Raw genomic sequence first — 21,139 nt, forward strand, 5'->3', positions numbered from 1 at the left:
GACCAAATCGTCCAGGTTATACTTATTATGGAGTACATAGTTACAGTCAAAGGCCGTAAGTCGTTTAGCACCTTAATTAATTCGCGTGGCACAATTTATGCACATGGGTTAGGTGTATGTGGTGTGTTTTTAGAGTGTGCCGACCCAAAAAGAGGGGTGTTATAAGTTTGACATGTGTTTCTGTGTATCTGTCTGTGGCATCGTAGCTCCTAAACTAATGAACCGATTTCAATTTAGTTCTTTTTGTTTGAAAGGTGGCTTGATCGAGAGTGTTCTTAGCTATAATAAGAAAATCGGTTCAGCTGTTTGAAAGTTCTAGGCTCTTTTCTAGTTTTCTTATTAGACCGGTTATTACTATCCGACCAATACAAATTAGTGTCCAGCCAAATTCTAATCAAAATGTGTCAGGTTTTTTTTAAATTTTGAAAATTTTACTTGTTCATGCAATAGTTTGGTGAAATTGTTACCCGAATTTTGAGGTACATTTTCAATTTTAATGCCTTTATAAACTTGTGAAAGCACACAAAATTCGTCCATTTGTATAGATCGTTAGGTATATAAATTGATGACTGTCGGTAGCAAATACATCGGTGCGGGAACGGTGAAAAGTTGTATTCGCTGGCGAGTACATTTATTACATACATGCGATACCCTAAATCAAAGTGAGCAATTCGCTGTGTGAACGCAGCTCCCGATGGATTGCATAATGACCTGAGAGCCCATGAGTGATTTTGAGGAGGTGATTGATTAAAGCGGAAATTTGATTATTATCTATGCTAATCCATACTAATATTATAAATGCGAAAGTGTATCTGTCTGTCTGCTACCTTTTCACGGCCCAACAGTTTAACCGATTCTGACGAAATTTGGTACAGGGTTAGCTTATATCCCGGGGACGAACATATGCTACTTTTTATCCCGGGAAATCAAAGGTTTCCCACGGGATTCCCAAAAACCCATCCGCTTAACCGATTTGTATGATATTTGGTACCGAGGTAGCTTGCGTCCCTGTAATTGACATAGACAAATCCACGCGGACGAAGTCGCGGGCATCCTCTATTATTATTATAAAGAGGTAAAGTTTGTAAGTTTGTTTGTAGGGGGCAATCTCTGGAACTATTGAACCGATTTTGAAAACTCTTTCACCAGTAGAAAGTTGTATTTTTCCTAAGTAACATAGACTTTATTTTATTTTCAAAAAATTAGAGATCCCTGCGAAAATTATAATAAGATACCCGTGTGAAGCTGGGGCGGGTCGCTTGTGGTAAATAAGTCCTTTCAGCTATTTTATAGTGGGCTCATAATTTTTGAATTTTAATTACCTGGTCAGTGGTCAGTTTATACTGTAATTGTTAACATCTCATACATACCTACTTAGTATGAAACAGATGATGTGACGTTACCATTTTTATGTTATAGAAATAGAATACTTTTTATTCTACTCATAGATAATTGAATTGAATTAATAAACACGTGTTTTTGAATATCCAACATTTTTCTGTAATTTTTGAGAAAGCAATTTTAAATACGCTTACCTACTACCAATTAGGGCCGGGCAGAATTATAGGCTACTTCGTTTCCGCAAACATTGTTATAAATAATTAAATTACTTATTATTATAATTAAATATTTACAAATTTCAGCAATCGTCATTAACATTGTTATTATACCTATCTATTTAATTTTCAAAATCACAAAAGAATTCCTAAATCCAACGCCACTCGGCTATTAGATCTTCTATACGACAGGTAAAACGTATAGAAATACAACCTGACTATACTTATTTACAACTTTACGATCTGGATTCCAAAAACCAAGGTCCAAAGTAGAAGAAAAATCTCAGCGTCTACAAGCACCCTTTCCAAACTTCCCACGGCCTCTGGGTCGATAATAAAAATCGTATAAAACAAAGGATAACGCCCACAGAACAATCGGAAATGTATTTCCCAATTAAATTTTCGAAGAGCAGAACACTTTTAATAGGTTATACGCGATTCCCACTTGAGTCCGATTTGTTTTAATTTAAAAGCTCCCCGGTTCACCTGCCCAGCACGAACACTGATTGAACTAGTGTATTCCGAGAATTTATGCATACTCGGCTCTTTATTCTAAAGGTCCAAACACATTAGCGCTGCGCGATGCGACGCGGCGCGTAGTTGCCTGTCACAGTCAATGTGCTCCGACTCCACTAGACCGATTAAGATGAAATTCGAACATTAAACAATCGGAAATGTGTTTCCCAACTAAATTATGACTTTCCGACTACACCTTACACTGCGAGGTCACTATTTTAGGACCTTGGGGCCTTAGCCTCTATCGGTTTTTCGAAATATGAGCCCTGGCCATTGCCACTTCAGCTTCGCGGCCCGTTGGGCTATGTTGGTTACTCCGGTTCTCCTACGCATCTCCTCATTTAGAAAGAAAAAAGAAAAAGTGTTTAATTAGTGCCACAGAAATTATACAAAATAATAATCCATACTAATATTATAAATGCGAAAGTGTGTCTGTCTGTCTGTCTGCTACCTTTTCACGGCCCAACAGTTTAACCGATTCTGACGAAAGGTACAGGGTTAGCTTATATCCCGGGGCGGACATAGGCTCCTTTTTATCCCGGAAAATCAAAGAGCTCCCATGGGATTCCTAAAAACCCATCCGCTTGACCGATTTGTATGAAAGGTACCTAGGTAGCTTGCGTCCCTGTAATTGACATAGGCAACTTTTTATCCCGGAAAATCAAATAGTTCCCACGGGATCTATAAAAAACTAAATCCACGCGAACGAAGTCGCGGGCATCCTCTAGTCTAATAATAATTTCTCGAAATAAGATGCGTGGTGAGTGGTACCAAAATGGACTCCACTCATGATTTGCTGCGCCTGCGTCTGATTAGTCTAGGTATAAAAAAAAATTTCAAAAGAAAAATAAAACCGAAAATTCTTTTGAAAATTTTTTATTTCACAATTTTTAGTGGCCCCACTGTACTATAATATGCTATGCCCAGTTAAAACCCTACTGTTTACTAAGCTATTACACTGATCGCGAGCAATTTGCTCTTATCCATTGAGGAGTTCTGTTCTCCATCTCCGAAGATATTCATCAGATCTTCACCAAATTTATATGGGACCACCTGCACAGTATACCCTTTCAAACAAAAAAAAATTTCCAAATCGGTCCAGGGGTCTTTGAGTAATCGGGGAACATACATAAAAAAGAAAAAAAAAAAAAAAAGAAAAAAAAAGATCCCGACGAATTGAGAACCTCCTCCTTTTTTGGAAGTCGGTTAAAAAGCAACTCACCTAAGTCCTCAGCATCTTCGCTCCACTCGCCCTCCTGCGCCCAGCAAGCCGCCAGCATCACTAGCAGTCTGATCCACTTTACGGAGCACATATCTCACATCATGTCCTCACACATCACGCCACACACACACACAAACACTTGTTTTTTATATACGTTTCTATCTCACCACCATTTCTTTACCTTTGTATTCACTAGCACTGGCACTGTAGTTCAAAAGTCTATAATTTTTCATAGGTTTGAGTAAGTAGGTATTAATAAGGTGTGCGCAGTGAATGACAATGCATAGAAATTGTATTTATTACATTATAGCGTAACAAAATCTCTACCGTGGTAAGCGGTGCATGCCTATAATAATATTATGCTCTACTATCAATTTAACACTGGAATTCAGTATTCTAGTGTGAGTCAGCTCCTCACTCGGCGGTGTATCTGTGTATCTGTATATCTGTCTTTGGCAGTTTTTTTAATTCAGTTTTTTTGTTTGATAGGAGGCTTGATCGAGAGTGTTCTTAGCTATAACCCAAGAAAATCGGTTCAGCCATTTGATAGTTATCAGCTCTTTTCTAGTTACCTTCGCTTGTCGGGGGTGTTATAAATTTTTAATTTACACTTGTGCAATGATAATTGTTAGAAACACACCTTCTATGCTTTGTCGTTCACTGGATGTGCGTGACTTCAAATACTAAGTAGCTAAGCCTCAGTCAACCTACGCTAAGCCTAAATGAACTGAAATATGAATGACCGCGTGTATGAAAACGTTATTCTAGGAAAATCCGGACGTCAAGGAGAATAAAGCTTTTTAAAACATATTCCTTGAATAACTGCTTAATACAAAATGTTATTATAGAAATATCGTGACATCAAAGAGAAAAAAGCTTGTGAAAAACATAATCTTTTCTATTTATATCTTTTCATAAACTCTCTCAATAGTTATAGCTTAAAATTCACAATTAAAATCAGACGCAATTCACAAGCTCGTTTCTCTACGTCAAATAAAATAGGAAAGGGTTAAGAGGGCTCTCTCCGTCACTCGCTTCATACAAACGTAGTTCCAGTTTCATTTGAATAACCAACGTCCATGAAATTTTGCAGACATATTCTAGAAACTATTGTTAAAATATTCTGTTTCAAAGTTACGCGGTCTTAAACATTTACATACAAATCTTTGAGCACCTGTAATTTTAAAACTACATAATTTAAATAAAATCTAAAACACCACAGACACAGATATTAGTTTCTAGAATATGCCTGCAAAATTTCATGAACTTTGGTTGCTTAATATTCAAATGAAATTGGAACTACGATTGTATGAAACGAGTGACGGAGAGAGCCCTGTTAATAGTACTGAAAAAAATAGTAACATAAAATGTAATAACTAAATAAATTGAATATCGAAAAAATTGAAGTTTATTTCAAATTACACATAATTTTATGGACAACTTCTCGCCGGCTTTGCAAGGGTGGTGTTTTACTAACCCATAGAAAACTAACAAATAGCTATGCATATCAGTAGGCAGTTAGGGATTTGCGGTTATGCTAGTCATCGTAATTTCCGGGATAAAAAGTTACCTAATATGTCAATTTCTGGGACGCAAACTACCTCTGGACAAAACCCATACTAATATTATAGATGCTGTCTGTCTGTCTGTTAGTCTGCTACCTTTTCACGGCCCAATATTGTAACCGATTCTGACGAAATTTGGTACAGGGTCAGCTTATACCCCGGGGACGGACATAAGCTACTTTTTATCCCGGAAAATTAAAGAGTTTCCGCGGGATTTATAAAAATCTAAATCCACGCAGACGAAGTCGCGGGCATCCTCTAGTTTCATATAAATCCGTTAAATAGATGGATCTTTGAGAATCCCGTGGAAACTCATTGATTTTTCCCGGATAAAAAGTAGCCTATGTCTGACTTCGGGATGTAAGCTAACTCTGTACTCATCAGGGCCATGAAAAGCTAGCAGACAGACAGACAGACACCTTTTCGCATTTATAACATTAGTATGGATTTGTGATAGTTTTATTACTTACAAAAATTTTAAATAGTTTATTTTTTTGTATTAGTAGCAGTAACATAAAAGTTTACTGCAATAAGAATTGTTACATTTAAAACAGCCGTATTCAACAAGTTACTCAGTAAAAATACAAGAGAAACTCCAGCTAGGCGAAGTTAAAAATTCCAATGTTATTTTACATTTCCTGAGTCAGTTCATTGGTTCATTGGAACACCAATTTCGTTACGAGCGGCAGTTGCAGGCGAAATTTGTCCAATTGAACTGTCATTTCACCTGCTATAGTTCGGAGCGGGACGCTCGTTATAATGTTGTCGGTTTCCTCCAGGCTTTGCTACAGGAAATTGACTTTCATTGGATTATTAGAGTTACCGCTCTCAGGAGGTTTTGAGTTAATTTTAGACTAGCTGAACCACTTCGGCTTCGAGTGGAGATTTTGAAAATTGGTGAGAGGGTGGAATCACTACCTATTTATATTATAGCGAAAGTGTGTTGGTTTGTAAGATGTTGAGGACCTGGAGAGTTACATAGGCTAATTTTATCCACGTAAAACTTAGCACAGAACATTTAAAAACGTAAATCCACGCGGACGAATTTTACCTACTGAAAACTATTTCAGTAGGTAATCCTGAAAAACGTGTTAGGTATTTCCTGAAAGTTCTTCTAAGAAAATCCTTTCTAAGTGAGGGCCTAAGTTAGAAAAATAAGCTACTATCACAACTTTAAGTTCAAAAACTACCATGATATCACTACCTAGGTAGTACCTACCCATATTATTATAAATGCGAAAGTCTGTTTGTTTGTCCTTCAGAGCAGAGCTACGACTTGGCATGATTTTTTAGGATTTTTCCATGGAATAGTTAAAGAGATAGAGAGTGCCGTAGGATACTATATATCCTGGAAGTTCCTACGGGATTTTAAATACCTATATTCACGCGGACGAAGTTGCGGATATTAGCTAGTTATAAACATTTATTATAAAGCGTACAAAGTACTAGATGTCCAATTTTCAGGCTTACCTCAAGGACTTGCATTGTTATTGGAGTTTCCGTTCTCAAGAGGGTTTAAGTTAATGCTATCTTAGATTTGTAAACTTTGGAGGCGCTCGAATTATCAAAATACGTTATGAACGGCTTCCTCGCTGGATTTGAATAAATCTTCATCATTACATTACGAACTTTGAATGGAAGATTTATTGTTATCTGTTTTAAAGCTATGTTTGCTCATGTTTCTAACCCCCGACCAAAAAAGAGGGGTCGTTATAAGTTTGACGTGTGTATCTGTCTGTGGCATCGTAGCTCCTAAACTAATGAACCGATTTTAATATAGTTTTTTTTTGTTTGAAAGGTGGCGTGATCGAAAGTGTTCTTAGCTATAATTCAAGAAAATCGGTTCAGCCGTTTGAAAGTTATCAGCTCTTTTGTAGCTACTGTAACCTTCACTTGTCGGGAGTGTAAATTTTTAATTTACACTTGTACCTACTTGTTTTGTTATAATCACCAATATCTTTAGTAGCTGATGCCCGCGACTTCGTCCGCGTGGATTTAGGCTTTTAAAAATCCCGTGGGAACTTTTTGATTGTGAGTTGAAATTTTCAGTGTTTTTTTTAAATTTATAGACTAGCACTTATCTCCAATCTGCTAGCAATTAGTGATGGAAGCAGCCTAAAATGGAGCTTGCTTAAAAAATGCCTATTCACCCTTTGCCAAAATAACGGCGAATAAAAAAAACAAAATGGCCGCTGTACAAAATATATTATAAAAAAAGTACTACGTATCTTGTACGATGGTACGGAACCCTTCCGACGCGGACTCGGTTGGTTTTATTTTATTTCTCCTAATTGAAGAAAAGTGTGATTTTGTGTGCTCTGCCATTTACCTTTTTGTCTCTATTTAATGATTTACAAACGAGGGTACGAGACATTAAAAGCGACACATTAATAAGGGTCGAAAGGTTAAGGCTAACGAAGGATTACAAATTCATGTATTTTGTATAGAGGTCCAAATTATTTCGCCGCGGTTTCTGAGCAAATCGTTTCGTTCATAAATACATTAATGTCCTTTGACGGATCAGCAGAGACAAGTCAACTATGCAGGAGATAATTATAATGCAAAATTAGTGTGTGTTTGTGTGTGCAAATTCAAGACTACTCTATTCCCGCACTCTCATAACACGACACGGCAATCCAATAACAAAAATAAATAAGTAAGCGCAGAAACTACGGCTTTACATGCTCTCTGAGGCACGGGGATGAAACACTGCCAACTTCCTAACTCTGGGATGATAAGAACCTTAATAGAACTATCCAATACCTAACTATCCTTGACCAAACCTAGAAATCGAAACCGGGACCTCGTCCTAATAACCAACGACACAGTTGTTAAACACATTAAATAATCACCGAACAAGTCAAACACTGGTACAGAGGGTCCGCCTTTCATCCCATGTCAGAGCTATAAAACTTACGGCCCGCTTTACGTTTAAAATACACGATTAAATAATAATTCTATCTTTTAATCTCCGTGCCAGGGTATCACCTTTTTACGAGCCCGGGATTTGAACCCTGGACCTCGTCATCCGCTGTTGAACATCCTAACCCACTAGATCAATGACACAGTTGTTAAACACATTAACAGAGCTCTCTCCGTCACTTACTCCATACAATCGTAGTTCCCATTTCATTTGAATATTAAGCAACCAAAGTCCATGAAATTTTGCAGACATAGTCTAGAAACTAATATCTGTGTCTGTGGTGTTTTAGATTTTTCTAAAAATATGTAGTTTTAAAATTACAGGGGCTCAAAGATTTGTATTTTTCTTTAAAAAAAGGCCCAACTTTGTGCTCGTTTTTCTAGACAACGAAGCAATTTAATGAAATTTGGAAAAACCACAGACCTAGAAAATTTAATGAATATTATGTAGTAAAAAAATTATCGTTATATATTTTATATTGTTATAATTATGTGGGAACTACGAAAACCAGAAATTACACCCAGAAATCTTGAAAATTTCGTGCTGTCTCGATTTGTGCAAGCGGGGTGGTGAAGTGCGGGGGACGACACGTGAAACTGACAGAAACTGACAGTCTAAACACACGGGCCACATTTAGACTGCACCCAACTCCAAACTTGTCGATAGGTCTAACTAAATACACTGGTACATTTCAACTTGCGTTAGACGTATGCGTTACCTACTCAGACGTTGCCTGTAGATAAAAATATGTCTCATGTTTGCTGGCAATAGCGCATGCATCAAACCCTGCAAGTTGCAACTCTCTTGCAACCTATTCCTCACGCAATACGCACAGCTTTAATATTATAATTTTTGACAATGTATACTATATGTAATGCCATATCACAGGTCACTCTCTGATTTATTGCTAACAATTTACTTCCAAATGCAAAGAAATCTAAGTGTGTTGAATTCACACTGCCCAATACCAGGACCTTAAATGACATAAATTCATTGATAAATAATCATATGTTGAAAATAAAGGAGAACCCCGTGTTTCTCGGTATAATGTTAGATGCAAAGCTTCTATGGAACACCCACATATCAACACTTGATGGTAAACTCAGCTCTGCTGCTTACACTGTTAGAAAAATTCGACAGGTACTGACGTGGAAACTGCAAAAATTGTATATTTTGCTTATTTTCACTGTATTATGTCTTACGGACTCTTGCTATGAGATAAAGCGGTAGATATTGAGAAAAAAATGTATTACAGAAAAGGACAGGACGTGCAATTTATAATTTAAAACCGCGCGCTGCCATACAATAAAAATATAAGGAAATAAGTACCTTATCTATTATCTTATAGTAGCTTCTAAATATATTTACAACTAGCTAATGCCCGCAGCTTCGCTCGCGTGGATTTAGGTTTTTAAAAATCCCGATCCTTTCATTTCCCACAACAAAAGTTGCCTCTCCGTAATAGCCCGTCCCCGGGATGCAACTTGTTTCTGTATCACGTAAGAATATTTAAACGGATGATCCTTTTCAAATCCCGAGGGATCACCAGGATTTAGGAATGCAATTTCTTACAGCATCAGGGTTGAGGTCAACGACAAAGTGTTTACTTGGTATAGATACCTTCAATATCAATTAATAATCGACACTTTTTAAATCCCATTAGCTTTAGTAGTCAGGTCCCCTGCAACATCAGGGTTGAGGAGTTGGAATCCAAATTTTTTATTGAACAATGTCGCAAACTTTCTTTATCGATTAAAAAAACTACCCAAAATTACGCAGTTAGGTTACCTGCCAAATTTCATGGTTTTGAGTCAACGGGAAGTACCCTAGAGGTTTTCTTGACACACACGACAGACAGAGAGATAGACAACAAAGTGATCCTATAAGAGTTCCGTTTTTCATTTTGAGGTACGAAACCCTAGAAAACGTAGGATCGGCATTCCGAACCAGTGGTAAATTTTTCTGACCATCCAAAAACACTTTGAAGTTTACCTAAAAGTTTACAGGAATAAAAATTTATCATTGTATTCCATTCCATTTCATTCTATTCCATTCTGTTTAAAGATAAATAGATAATAAAAATATTTGTCACCGAAACAATAATTTACGATACATCGACCAATATCAATTTTACTGATGACAATCTGACTATTACCAAAGTGAACGACTACTATAATATTTATTATATACGACTAACATAATATGTATTATAAAATGTGTGCCGTTTGCATTCTCACTACGTTCTCATTAAGTTTGTTTTATTTGGTTAAACTTTCTGGCATTTATATTGTTATGACGTTTAATTGGCAAACAGTCTGTTTATTGGCTGAAACTCAAAAATTCAGCCAATCACAACAAAGAAAATATTGTAATAATGATTGATGCAGCTTTCTGTAATTGAAAACAAAATATTTGACATTAACTTGAATGTGACAGTGTTTTCCGAATAGGGTTGCCAGAGGCCCCGTATTTTACTGGTTACCCCGTATTTCAGGATACAGAAACCTGTAATTATGAAAATAAAATACGGGGCAAATAAAACTAAATATTTTTAGGGTTCCGTAACTCAAAAGCAAAAAAGAACTCTTATAGGATCACTTCGTTGTCTGTCAGTCTATCAGTCTTTCCGTCTGTCCGTCTGTCCATCTGTCCTTCTATCCGTCTGTCATGTGTTCATGAACAAATATTAGTATTTTCAATTTTCAAAGTAAGATAACTACATATATCAAGTGGGTTATCATATGAAAGGGCTTTACCTGTTCATTCTAAAACAGATTTTTATTTATTTTTATGCATATTTTTTTAATGCATAACAGTTTTTGATTTCTCGAGTAAAATGTCGGAAAAAATACCCAAATACGGAACCCTCGGTGCGTGGGTCTGACTCGCACTTGGCCGGTTTTTTACAAATTCAGCAGGAGCTGGCTGGCGAAATCAAACACTGACGTTATGTCCAGTAGAAAGAATATTTTCCTTTTGCGGCAATGCGTAGCCGAAACCCACTCGATATTGATCATGGTCGTAGCCAAGGCGGCGGGGCTTGGTTTGAGGATGTAAGCCTTTTTTTATACAAGTTAGCCCGTGACTTTAATCTTTTCTAGTGGTAAGTGATGATGCAGTCTAATTTCTTGGCCGTTAGGGCCATACTAACCATATAACTAGCCATGACCGAAGCCTCCCACCAGACCAGAAATTTCGAAATGGCGACTGCGCCTGGGAAGCCGTCAAAAACCTAAGCCTAAAATAATACTTACACTATTTCTTGCATTTGCTTACCAATTTTTTTTTGGAAATATATCAAACATTTCGCGCTCACTTCACTCGCGCTTTGAATTTCTATTACTTGGTGTAAACCCCGCAATTTCGTTTGCATGAATTTAGATTTTTAAAAATTCCGTGGGGGATTTTCCGGGCTAAAAAGCCGCCTAAAAAAAATGTCTGGGATGCAAGTTACCTCTGAATAGTAAGTACCAAAATTTTGGTAAAGAAGATGGGCCGTGAAAGGTTAACAAATAGATAGGCAAATAGATGTACTGTCGTATTCGTAATATTAGTATGGATAGGAAGCTTTAAAAATAAAATCTTGCTATGGCTACACTCGTTTCCCTTTCATTTTAATTTTTTCTGTATTGAACCAAAAACACTTACGCTTACTGCGCTCGCGCTTTTTTATTGTTGTATTTTATCTCACTGTCAAATTGAAAGGCGAAATTCCACTAACCAGGTAATTAGCCCATAAAGTTGAGCGAATGTTTTTTTCCTCATGACAGGATTCAGTTCCGGCCCTAATAAAACCTCTCCCGCAATCGATTCCTGGCTACGGCCATAGTATTGATACTGTGAAGGTGGAATTACAAATTAAATGTAATTTTAAGTTGAAATGAGAAGATTGTATGCATGAAATGTATAACATTTTGCTTTACAACACTAAGAGTTTTTAAAAGCTATTTAAATAAATAAATCTTTTATTTAAAACCACATTGCAAACACAGTTCACCAATCAAGATACGGCAACATACAGAGAAAAAATACAAAACTTATAAATAAACTGAAATATCTAAATAGGCTTTCCATGCATTTCAGAGAGAAACACCGCCTATATAATATATATTCTTCAAATACTTCAAAATTTCAAATTTCTTCAAATCTAAACCCCGTATTTTTGATGGTGGTAGCCTGTAAATCAAAAAGAGCCAGGTGGCAACCCTACTTCGACCTAGACAGAATGAAAAATTGTTTTCATTACTCGGTATGCCTACTGCCATAGTGTGACAGAAAGTGTGATGGTAGTTGTGACCTCTGATTGGCCGACTCTCTTTCACTATTTGCTAAAATTGATGATTGCAACAACAATTTTTTCTTTTTTGTAATCGAAAACAGAACACGGACGTCAAACAGGTTGACTAATTGCAATCAGTCTGACCGGCTAACATTGTTCCGCTAGTGGCTCAAACTCACTGTCGCAGCAAGAACATGGTAAATTCAGCCAATCACAGCAATTTGAAATTTGGTTATCACAAATGTACCGATCTAGGAACCGAGAATGCACGAACCAGGGCAGATAGAGATAAGAACAATAATATCATACGTAGGAAATCGACGGGGGATCGTTGGCAAGGATAGCCTTAAATAATCACCGAGCAAGTCTTGTACAGAGGGTCCGCCTTTCATCCCATGTCAGAGCTATAAAACTGACGGCCCGCTTTACATTTAGAATACACGAGTAAATAATAAAATCTTTTAATTTCCGAGCCAGGGCTATCACCTTTAAAAAAAATTATTCAATTAAAATTTTAAAAATACTTTTGAATCGTCAAATGCAACCACCACACTGCATCACTGGTTCGGAACGTCTTTTCTACCGAGAAGAACCAGCAAGAAACTCGGCGGTTGCTCTTTCAAAGATTCTTTTAAAGATTTTGAAAGATTTAAATTTTCCCTGACTATGGAAGTTGTTACCTAGATTAGATAGGTATATGTGCTATTTATTTTGTGGGGAACTAAAAGGGCTGATGTAAGTAAAATGGAATGAGCCGCCTGCGCGCGGCAGAGTCGGGCAGTTGGTTGGCGCCTACCAACTCGGTTGGTCATGTACATAGTTTATAAGTAGATAAGCTCTGTTGTTGCTATGTAAATTAAATACATGATCTACGGTGAAGTCTGAGTTTAATTGAATCAGTAATAAGTGACCCAACAGTGGTGACCCCGCAGCTGAACAAAGCGCAACCTGGTCGTCGTACGGTAATTCAAGCACAATGAACCCGATAGGCTCGCCTCAGAAGGGTGCGCCGCAGGTTATGAAAGTGGAAGAAGGTATGGCAAGTATCTCTGTGTCGGCAAGAATACCCGAGTTTTGGAGAGAGATGCCTAGACTTTGGTTCGCCCAATTTGAGGCGACCATAGCCCCTCAGAAGCAGGGAGACGAGTGCCGTTTCCAGTTGGTTGTATCGAAATTAAATCGCGAGGCGCTTCAGCAGGTAGCTGATATCATTTACAGCCCACCTGAAACAAATAAATACCAAGTGTTAAAAGAACGGCTTTTACAAGTTTATGAGGAGTCACCGGAGCGACAATTCCAGAGGCTGGTTGGAGAGTTAGATTTGGGCACTCAAAAACCATCACAGCTCCTGCGCAGGATGAAGGAGCTGGCAAGAAACAGCAAGGCTAGCGATGAGACGGTGAAGAATCTATGGATAACAAGACTGCCGGTACCCGTGAAGACAGTGCTCGCAGCTAGTCAAGACCAACAAGTAGACAACCTAGCCGCCATCGCAGACAAAGTGATGGAGAATATGCAGCCAATCACAGGAGAGACGGCAGCGGTAAGCAGCGAGACACCGGAAAGGACGGGCAGTGAGGTGATGCAACAGATAAACAAAATGATGACAGAGATAGCGGCGCTACGTGAGGAAGTCGGTAGGAGCAGGGGTAATCGAGGATTTCCCAGAGGTCGATCCAGCTCAAGAGGCAGACCGACCAGGGCAGGCTCGCCAAGGCGGAGCCCAGCTAGTCCGGATTGGTTATGTCACTTCCACTACAAGTTCGGATCCAGAGCGAAAAGGTGCGAGCAGCCGTGCAGTTGGAAGGGCAGGTCGGAAAACTAGGCGCGGCAGGCTCAGGTGAGACGCAGAGTTCTGTCGCTGTTTTGGACAATCACCGTCTCAGTGTATTTGATGTGAAAAATGCTTTACGTTTTTTGGTGGACACAGGGGCTAATATTAGTGTGATTCCAGCCTCAAAAGTGAGTAAACAATATATTAAAAACAGTGAGTCATATAAGTTGTTCGCTGCGAACGGCTCAGAGATAAAAACATTTGGGACAATAACTTTAGAGTTAAATTTGTGTTTAAGAAGAGCATTTAAGTGGAGTTTTGTAATTGCGAACGTAAGTCAACCAATATTGGGTGCAGATTTCTTGAGCCATTTCCAGCTTATAGTAGACCTTAGCTCAAAGAAAATAATTGACAAAGTCACAGGGTTAACGGTAGCAGGACCGCTAGTTAAGTGTAACGATGCGTCGATTAGTACTTTCGATAGTAAAATGCAATATCATGATATTCTGTCCACTTTCCCCAACATTACTAAACCACTTAATTTTAAGGAGAACTTAGACCAGGCTGAGCATAATGTGTACCATTATATAGAGACCTCCGGCCCGCCTGTTTATGCTAAAGCGAGACCGTTGCCCCCAGATAGATATAGGTTAGTTAAAGAAGAGTTTAGAAAAATGCAGGAAATAGGTATATGCCGCCCATCAAAGAGCGAGTGGGCCAGTCCGCTACACGTGGTTCCGAAGAAAGACGGGCAAATCCGTCCTTGCGGTGACTACAGACGCCTCAACGCGATAACGAAACCAGACCGCTACCCAGTACCGAGACTACAGGACTTCACGTACTGTTTAACAGGTAAGAATTTTTTTTCTAAAATTGATGTTAATAGAGCCTTCCACAATATTTTAGTTAACCCGGAAGATATAGAGAAAACGGCGATCATTACCCCATTTGGTTTATTCGAATTCCCTCGCATGACCTTTGGCTTAAGAAATGCGGCACAGACGTTTCAGAGATTCATGGACCATACAGTTTTGCAAGGGATCGAATACATCAAGGGAACAGCCGGCGAAAAATCGGCGTTGTTTTGTTACATCGATGACGTCATTATAGCGAGTGAAACGGAAGAAATTCATAGAGAGCATGTTAGGTTAATTTGTGAGCGTTTCGATAGAGTAGGCATTACAATAAACGCGAGCAAGTGTTCGTTTGGTCGCAACGAAATAGAATTCTTAGGATACGCGGTAACCCGAGAGGGCATCAGTCCGTTGCCCGATAAAATTAAGGCGATCGCAGACTACCCTAAGCCCGAAAATATTGAACAGCTCCGACGATTTTTAGGAATGGTAAATTTCTACAGGTCTCATTTACCAAATGCAGCTCAACACCATGCGCATCTTAATAGTTTTCTGCATAACGCGAAAAAGCACGATAAGACAAAAATCAATTGGAACAGCGAGGCAGAGAAAGCATTCGAACAATGTAAGGTAAGCCTCAAAAGCGCCGTTACATTGTCGCACCCAATTTCTAACGTTCCTTTAGCGCTCATGACAGACGCGTCAGATACGTGTGTAGGCGCGGTGTTGCAACAGAAAGTCAACAGTGTGTGGAAGCCCTTAGGCTATTTTTCCAAGCGACTATCCGATGCGCAACGCAAGTATAGCACGTACGATCGAGAGTTACTAGCGATCTACATGGCTATCACACATTTTAAGAATATGATCGAGGGACGGCAACTGACAGTATTTACGGATCATAAACCGTTAACTTTTGCACTAACTAAAGTAAGTTCAGAAAAAGAGACCCCAAGGAGAGTCAGGCAATTGTTGTATATTAGCGAATTTACCAGCGATATACAACATATCACCGGAACCCGTCATCATCAGAACCCGGTCGCGGACGCATTATCGAGAATAGAGACCATTGTTTTCCCAACGGTAATCGATTACGAGGAATTAGCTAGGGACCAGGAGGTAAGCGATGAGGTCATGCGGTTACGAAACGATTGCAATGTAAGCAGTCTTAAGTTGGAACGTGTTAGCATACCTAACGTTAGTAAAGGCATTTATTGTGATGTAACAGGGAACCGTATTAGGCCATACATAACAGGGAAGTTCAGGAGGCATGTTTTTGAAGCGGTTCATAATATAAGTCACCCCGGAGTTAAGGCAACCCTCAAGATGGTAGCACAACGGTTCGTGTGGAAAGATATGAATAGGGATGTCAGGTCTTGGGCAAAAGCGTGCATTGAATGCCAGAAGGTCAAGGTGAGTCGGCACACACTTTCAAAATTAGAGTCTTTTCCACCATGCCAGAGGTTCGATCATATACATGTCGATATAGTTGGGCCCCTACCGACATCACAAGATGGATACAGATACCTACTTACCATCGTCGACAGGTACACACGATGGCCGGAAGCGTTTCCCATCAAGGACATTACAGCGGAGACGGTAGCCGAGGTAATATATACAGGGTGGTGCAGCAGGTTCGGGGGAACAAAATGGCTGACTTCGGACCAGGGCAGGCAGTTTGAAGCGGAAGTGTTCCAGAATCTCATGAAATTAATGGGGGTGCAACGTATCAGGACAACCCCGTATCACCCACAAAGTAATGGGTTGGTTGAGAGGTGGCATAGGTCTCTCAAAACAGCAATTACAGCAAGAATGATTCGTAGCGAGTGTTGGGTACAGGAGTTGCCAACAGTTTTACTAGGTCTCCGAGCAGCATGCAGGAGTGATTCAGGGGTAAGTGCGGCGCAAATGGTGTACGGGCATGATATCAGGTTACCTGGCGATTTTTTCGCGGAAAGTTCGTCGTACAAAGGTAATGACCCGTACACATTCGTGGACAGATTACGCAAGACGTTGCATAGTTTTAACCCCGTAACTCGGAAAGGCACCGATCCTAAAGAGACGTTTTGCCACCCCGAGTTACACAAGTGTACGCATGTGTTTGTAAGGAATGATGCGGTACGGAAGCCATTAACACCCACGTACCAAGGTCCGTACCAGGTAATCAAGAGGAACAAAAAATGTTTTTTAATTCAGCTACCTAATAGGGAGTTATATATATCAATAGACAGACTGAAGCCTGCATTCATATTAAACGACGAGGTTGACGAGCGTTGTGAGTATAAGGAACCGATTATAACGCCAAGTGATAAGGTAGAAAACTGCATGCCGCCAAAGACCTCACGTAGCGGCCGTAGAATAATTAGACCAGTGCGGTTTGCTGAGTAATGAGTTAGGCAATACAGAAAAATAATGGTGTATTTTTATTGTATATTTTTATATTACGCAGTAACGTAAAGCAGATGCAACACAGTAATTAGGTCGAACGTGAGCAGAATATGTAACAAGTAGTATATATTAATTAATTAAATAATATAGAAATCATTTGTTAAGTAGTTACAGTACATATACGTATCTATTAGCGAGAGCAACAATGGGTTACGGTCAGAGTAAAGAGGAAAGGAACCAGAATAATGTGGCTATTGAACAGACCGTGTCGAATAACGGAAACTTAGAATCAAAAATTAACTTGCTGTTTGCATTGCTGGGCACTGTAACGATATTTTTATGTATAATCTACTGCTATGGTGTAAGGAACCAAATCAGGAAAAAGATTGGGAAGTGGCTACGTAAAGAGGCTGCTAGTGTCGGATTGGAGGTCCCGACAGTAAGGATCCAATCCACCCTACCGGGTGTCACGCAGAACCAAACGTATTAGTGGAATATGTGTAATAAGCGGAGCTCGTATTTCGTAATGTGTTGTAGATGTAGGAATGTGTCGTAAAATATAAAACCCTAGCATGGCCCTTACAGGTATCTAGGAAATAAAAGAACGTTACAAGTTTTGAAGAAAATTTATTGTTATGTGTTAATAGTGTTGAGTACCACTTATTTTGCCAAGTCGGTTAGGCGCGTGTAACTTTTAGTCCCACATCAAGTGACCGTAATGTGAAGCCTTTGTTTACAATTATAGCGATCTACATTCCAAGTGGCGCGTAGTCAGCAACAAAGCGACCTGTGAGCTCAGTAGTAATGTTTGAAATCACTATATAAAAATTTTTTTGTGTGTTGTAGAAACAAAATTTTTTTTTTTTTTTAAAAGGGGGGAATATTGTGGGGGACTAAAAGGGCTGATGTAAGTAAAATGGAATGAGCCGCCTGCGCGCGGCAGAGTCGGGCAGTTGGTTGGCGCCTACCAACTCGGTTGGTCATGTACATAGTTTATAAGTAGATAAGCTCTGTTGTTGCTATGTAAATTAAATACATGATCTACGGTGAAGTCTGAGTTTAATTGAATCAGTAATAAGTGACCCAACAATTTGCTCACCAGATGTTGCTGGCGAATTTATCCACGTGAATTTTGGTTTTTTAAAAATTTCGTGGCGACTGTTTTAACATGCGGCAACGAGGTAATGGGTTGCTGTAACGTATTTTGTTGCGTGGGTGCAGTAAGCAGTTATAGTTAACTGGATAGTAACATATTAATTACTCTTTCTTCCGGAAAATTAACGATCTCACGAGATTTCAAAAACCTAAATACACACGGATGAAGTTGCGGGCATCATTTAGTAATAAGTAACATATATTATTTTCTTTGCGTTAAATATTGTTTAGTTGGTCAGGTTAAAAATATACATTTTATGTTGCTATTTTATTTTCGATAAGGCATAAAATACCTTTGCCCGAAATAAAGTACATAGTATATTTTATAATAAAGTACGGTTGGCAACCCTATCTCCGACCCTTGTTCCGTGAAAAGTTACCAAAAAGGTTATAGGAACAGTAAAGAAAAATTTATATTTCGATTATGTTGTATAACATTCGGTCAAATGGAAAGGGTAGGGCTGGTACAAGTGCGTGAACCTTTGCTACATATTTTGTACGCTGAATTTAACGTTGATACGTGACTGCATTACGTAAACGCCTATTAGACTAAAGCCCAGGTGCATGACTGGCGGTTAAAGTTACGTTACGGTTACCGTTAAATTTTGACAGCCAATAAAAAGCAAAATGGCTTGCACAAGTCAGTATTCATAATTCCACGAATAAGATTAAAGGTAAAATTTAGTAGAAAGTTAATAAACCTTGGCGACTTCCTTAGCAAAGTAAACGCTTTGGTCTTATAAATACAAGGATCAAGTCTAGATTCCTGGTTGAAGCTATTAAGAAATTTATAATTTCCTTAATAAGAAGTTTCCATCAAGAAATTTATAATTTCCTTAATTGACTCCGGTCTGACCTGATAAGCCACTCTGCCTGTAAAAACGTACCCCTAAGCCATTTAGCATTCCAATTTGATGCAACGTGGAAATCAATATAGATATAACTTTAATATAACTTCCATACCCATACCAGATTAGCCCGCTATCACTTATCACTAGGTGAAACTGCAGTTAAGGCTTTACTTGTAATGGAATAAATGGCTATAATTAATCATTGAATTAAAAAAGACTAAATTTTCTATTGACGGTCAAAATTTAACGGCAACCGTAACGTAACTTTAACCACCTGCTATGTAACTGGACTTAAATGATTTAGGTTGGGAGATTAAAAACCATGTAAATTTGTTTTTGGCACATTATGTCTGAACAAATTCAACATTTAGGTTTTGTGCTGAACGCCCACAGAATTTAAAATAAGGTAATAGACATGATAGCTGCGCTATCTTTAATACAAAGATAGGTAAAATATACGTTGAAACAGTCAGTCAGTTTCTTCTGTTACCTACATAAGCTCAATATAGGAATTTTGCATTTATAACTTTAGTAAGTCGGTAAAGTTATAAATGCGAGTGTGTTTGTTTGTTGGTTAGTCCTTCAATTACACCGCAAGAAGCAATGCATAGACGTGCAGCGAAATAAACTAACTTATGATCCCGGAAAATCATACAGTACCCACGGTATTTTTAAAACTAAATCGACGCGGACGAAGTTACCGATATTATCTAGTCTAAATACTTATAAAAGGTGACTGACTGATCTATCAAGGCATAGTTCAAACTACTGAACGGATCGGTCTGAAATTTGGCATGCAGATATCTATTATGACGTAGACGAATCTAAGAAAGATTTTTTGAATATTCAACGCCCAAGGAGGTATAATAGGGGTATGAAATTTGTGCCAAGCAGACGAAGTCGCGGGCATAAGCTAGTAGATGATAAAATAAGCTAACTACAAATTCAGATTGTATGATATAGTTCATCTACAGTGAAGTAATTCATCCTATTTCCTTTACTATTCCAAACATGTGCTGTTTACTATTCTAGCAAAAAAAAGGATACCATTCGATTCATAATAAATAGATCTCGTGACTATCGTAAGACAGTTTAGTTGATCTTATATTTTATTGAATATAAAATGACCGGATTTTGTACCTTTTTCCCATAAGCTATACGGCCCCACCCTACGCAAAAACTACCAAAGTACACGGCCAGTGGGTCTAATAATAAAAATTGTACGAAAGCGAAATAAAGAAACTACATGTAATTGCATAAACTTAGCCTCGGATACCTGATAAAGAGCGTTAAGGTTTGATCACACTTCACACTAATATTATAAAGGCGAAAGTTTGTGTGTATGTGTGCGTGTGTGTGTTTGTGTGTATGTTTGTTACTCCTTCACGCAAAAACTACTGAACGGATTTGGCTGAAATTTGAAATGGAGATAGATAATATCCTGGATTAGCACATAGGCTGCTTTTATCCCGGAAAATTAAAGAATTCCCACGGGATTTCGAAAAACCTAAATCCACGCCACTAATGTGCCACATTCGTTCATTTGTTTCTTTTTTTTAAATTGAAGTCTCCATCCCAAATATCCATAAGAAGATTTTTTCAAAAAATAAAGAGAGATTGTAGAAGTTCACCGCGGATGACGGCTAGCGTTTCTATACACTATTTTTTCAAGTTACTGCTCTGCTCCTCTAAGATGTCACATAAGCGATATGAGTTATGACACGCTTATTATAGTAAGTCTAAAGCCATTTTAAATAAGCGGTCCCACATAGTAATTTGAAACCTACTGATTTGATGTTGATAGGGTCACTTTTGTTGAGTATGAAATCTTGCTCTGATATTCTTACACTCACATACTACCTCGGTAATGTTATAAACATGCAGGATCGCTATGTCCACTCCTTTGCGTATCACTCGATGGCCTAACTCTTATCCGGCCGTGTTATTTATTGCAAAAGTTTGTTTTTGACCGCCTCACGTACTTTATAGGGTGAACCTTTCCAATCCGGAATTGCCAATTTCTATTTGATGTATAGATATTGCAGCTTTTTGATCGCGC

The 21,139-nt window shown here is 38.5% G+C and overlaps 2 protein-coding genes across 4 annotated transcripts in view; one reads left to right on the top strand and one right to left on the bottom strand.

Annotated features, from left to right (window-relative positions):
* The window catches only part of LOC123874751 (hemicentin-1-like), a 156,524-nt gene that overhangs the window by 111,026 nt on the left and 24,359 nt on the right, over nt 1-21,139 (bottom strand). For all 3 annotated transcript variants that reach the window (XM_045920239.1, XM_045920238.1, XM_045920237.1), the window contains exon 2: nt 3,295-3,498. In XM_045920239.1, the coding sequence (XP_045776195.1) occupies nt 3,295-3,385 (91 nt within the window). In that variant the 5' untranslated portion in view covers nt 3,386-3,498. The remainder of the gene's footprint in view (nt 1-3,294; nt 3,499-21,139) is intronic.
* On the top strand, nt 13,038-13,792 carry LOC123875290. Its single transcript, XM_045921039.1, has 2 exons — nt 13,038-13,640; nt 13,730-13,792. The coding sequence occupies exons 1-2, from the start codon at nt 13,038-13,040 to the stop codon at nt 13,790-13,792; spliced, it is 666 nt and encodes a 221-aa protein (XP_045776995.1).

This window comes from Maniola jurtina, chromosome 19 (assembly GCF_905333055.1).
Source record: "Maniola jurtina chromosome 19, ilManJurt1.1, whole genome shotgun sequence".
Lineage (NCBI taxonomy): Eukaryota > Metazoa > Arthropoda > Insecta > Lepidoptera > Nymphalidae > Maniola > Maniola jurtina.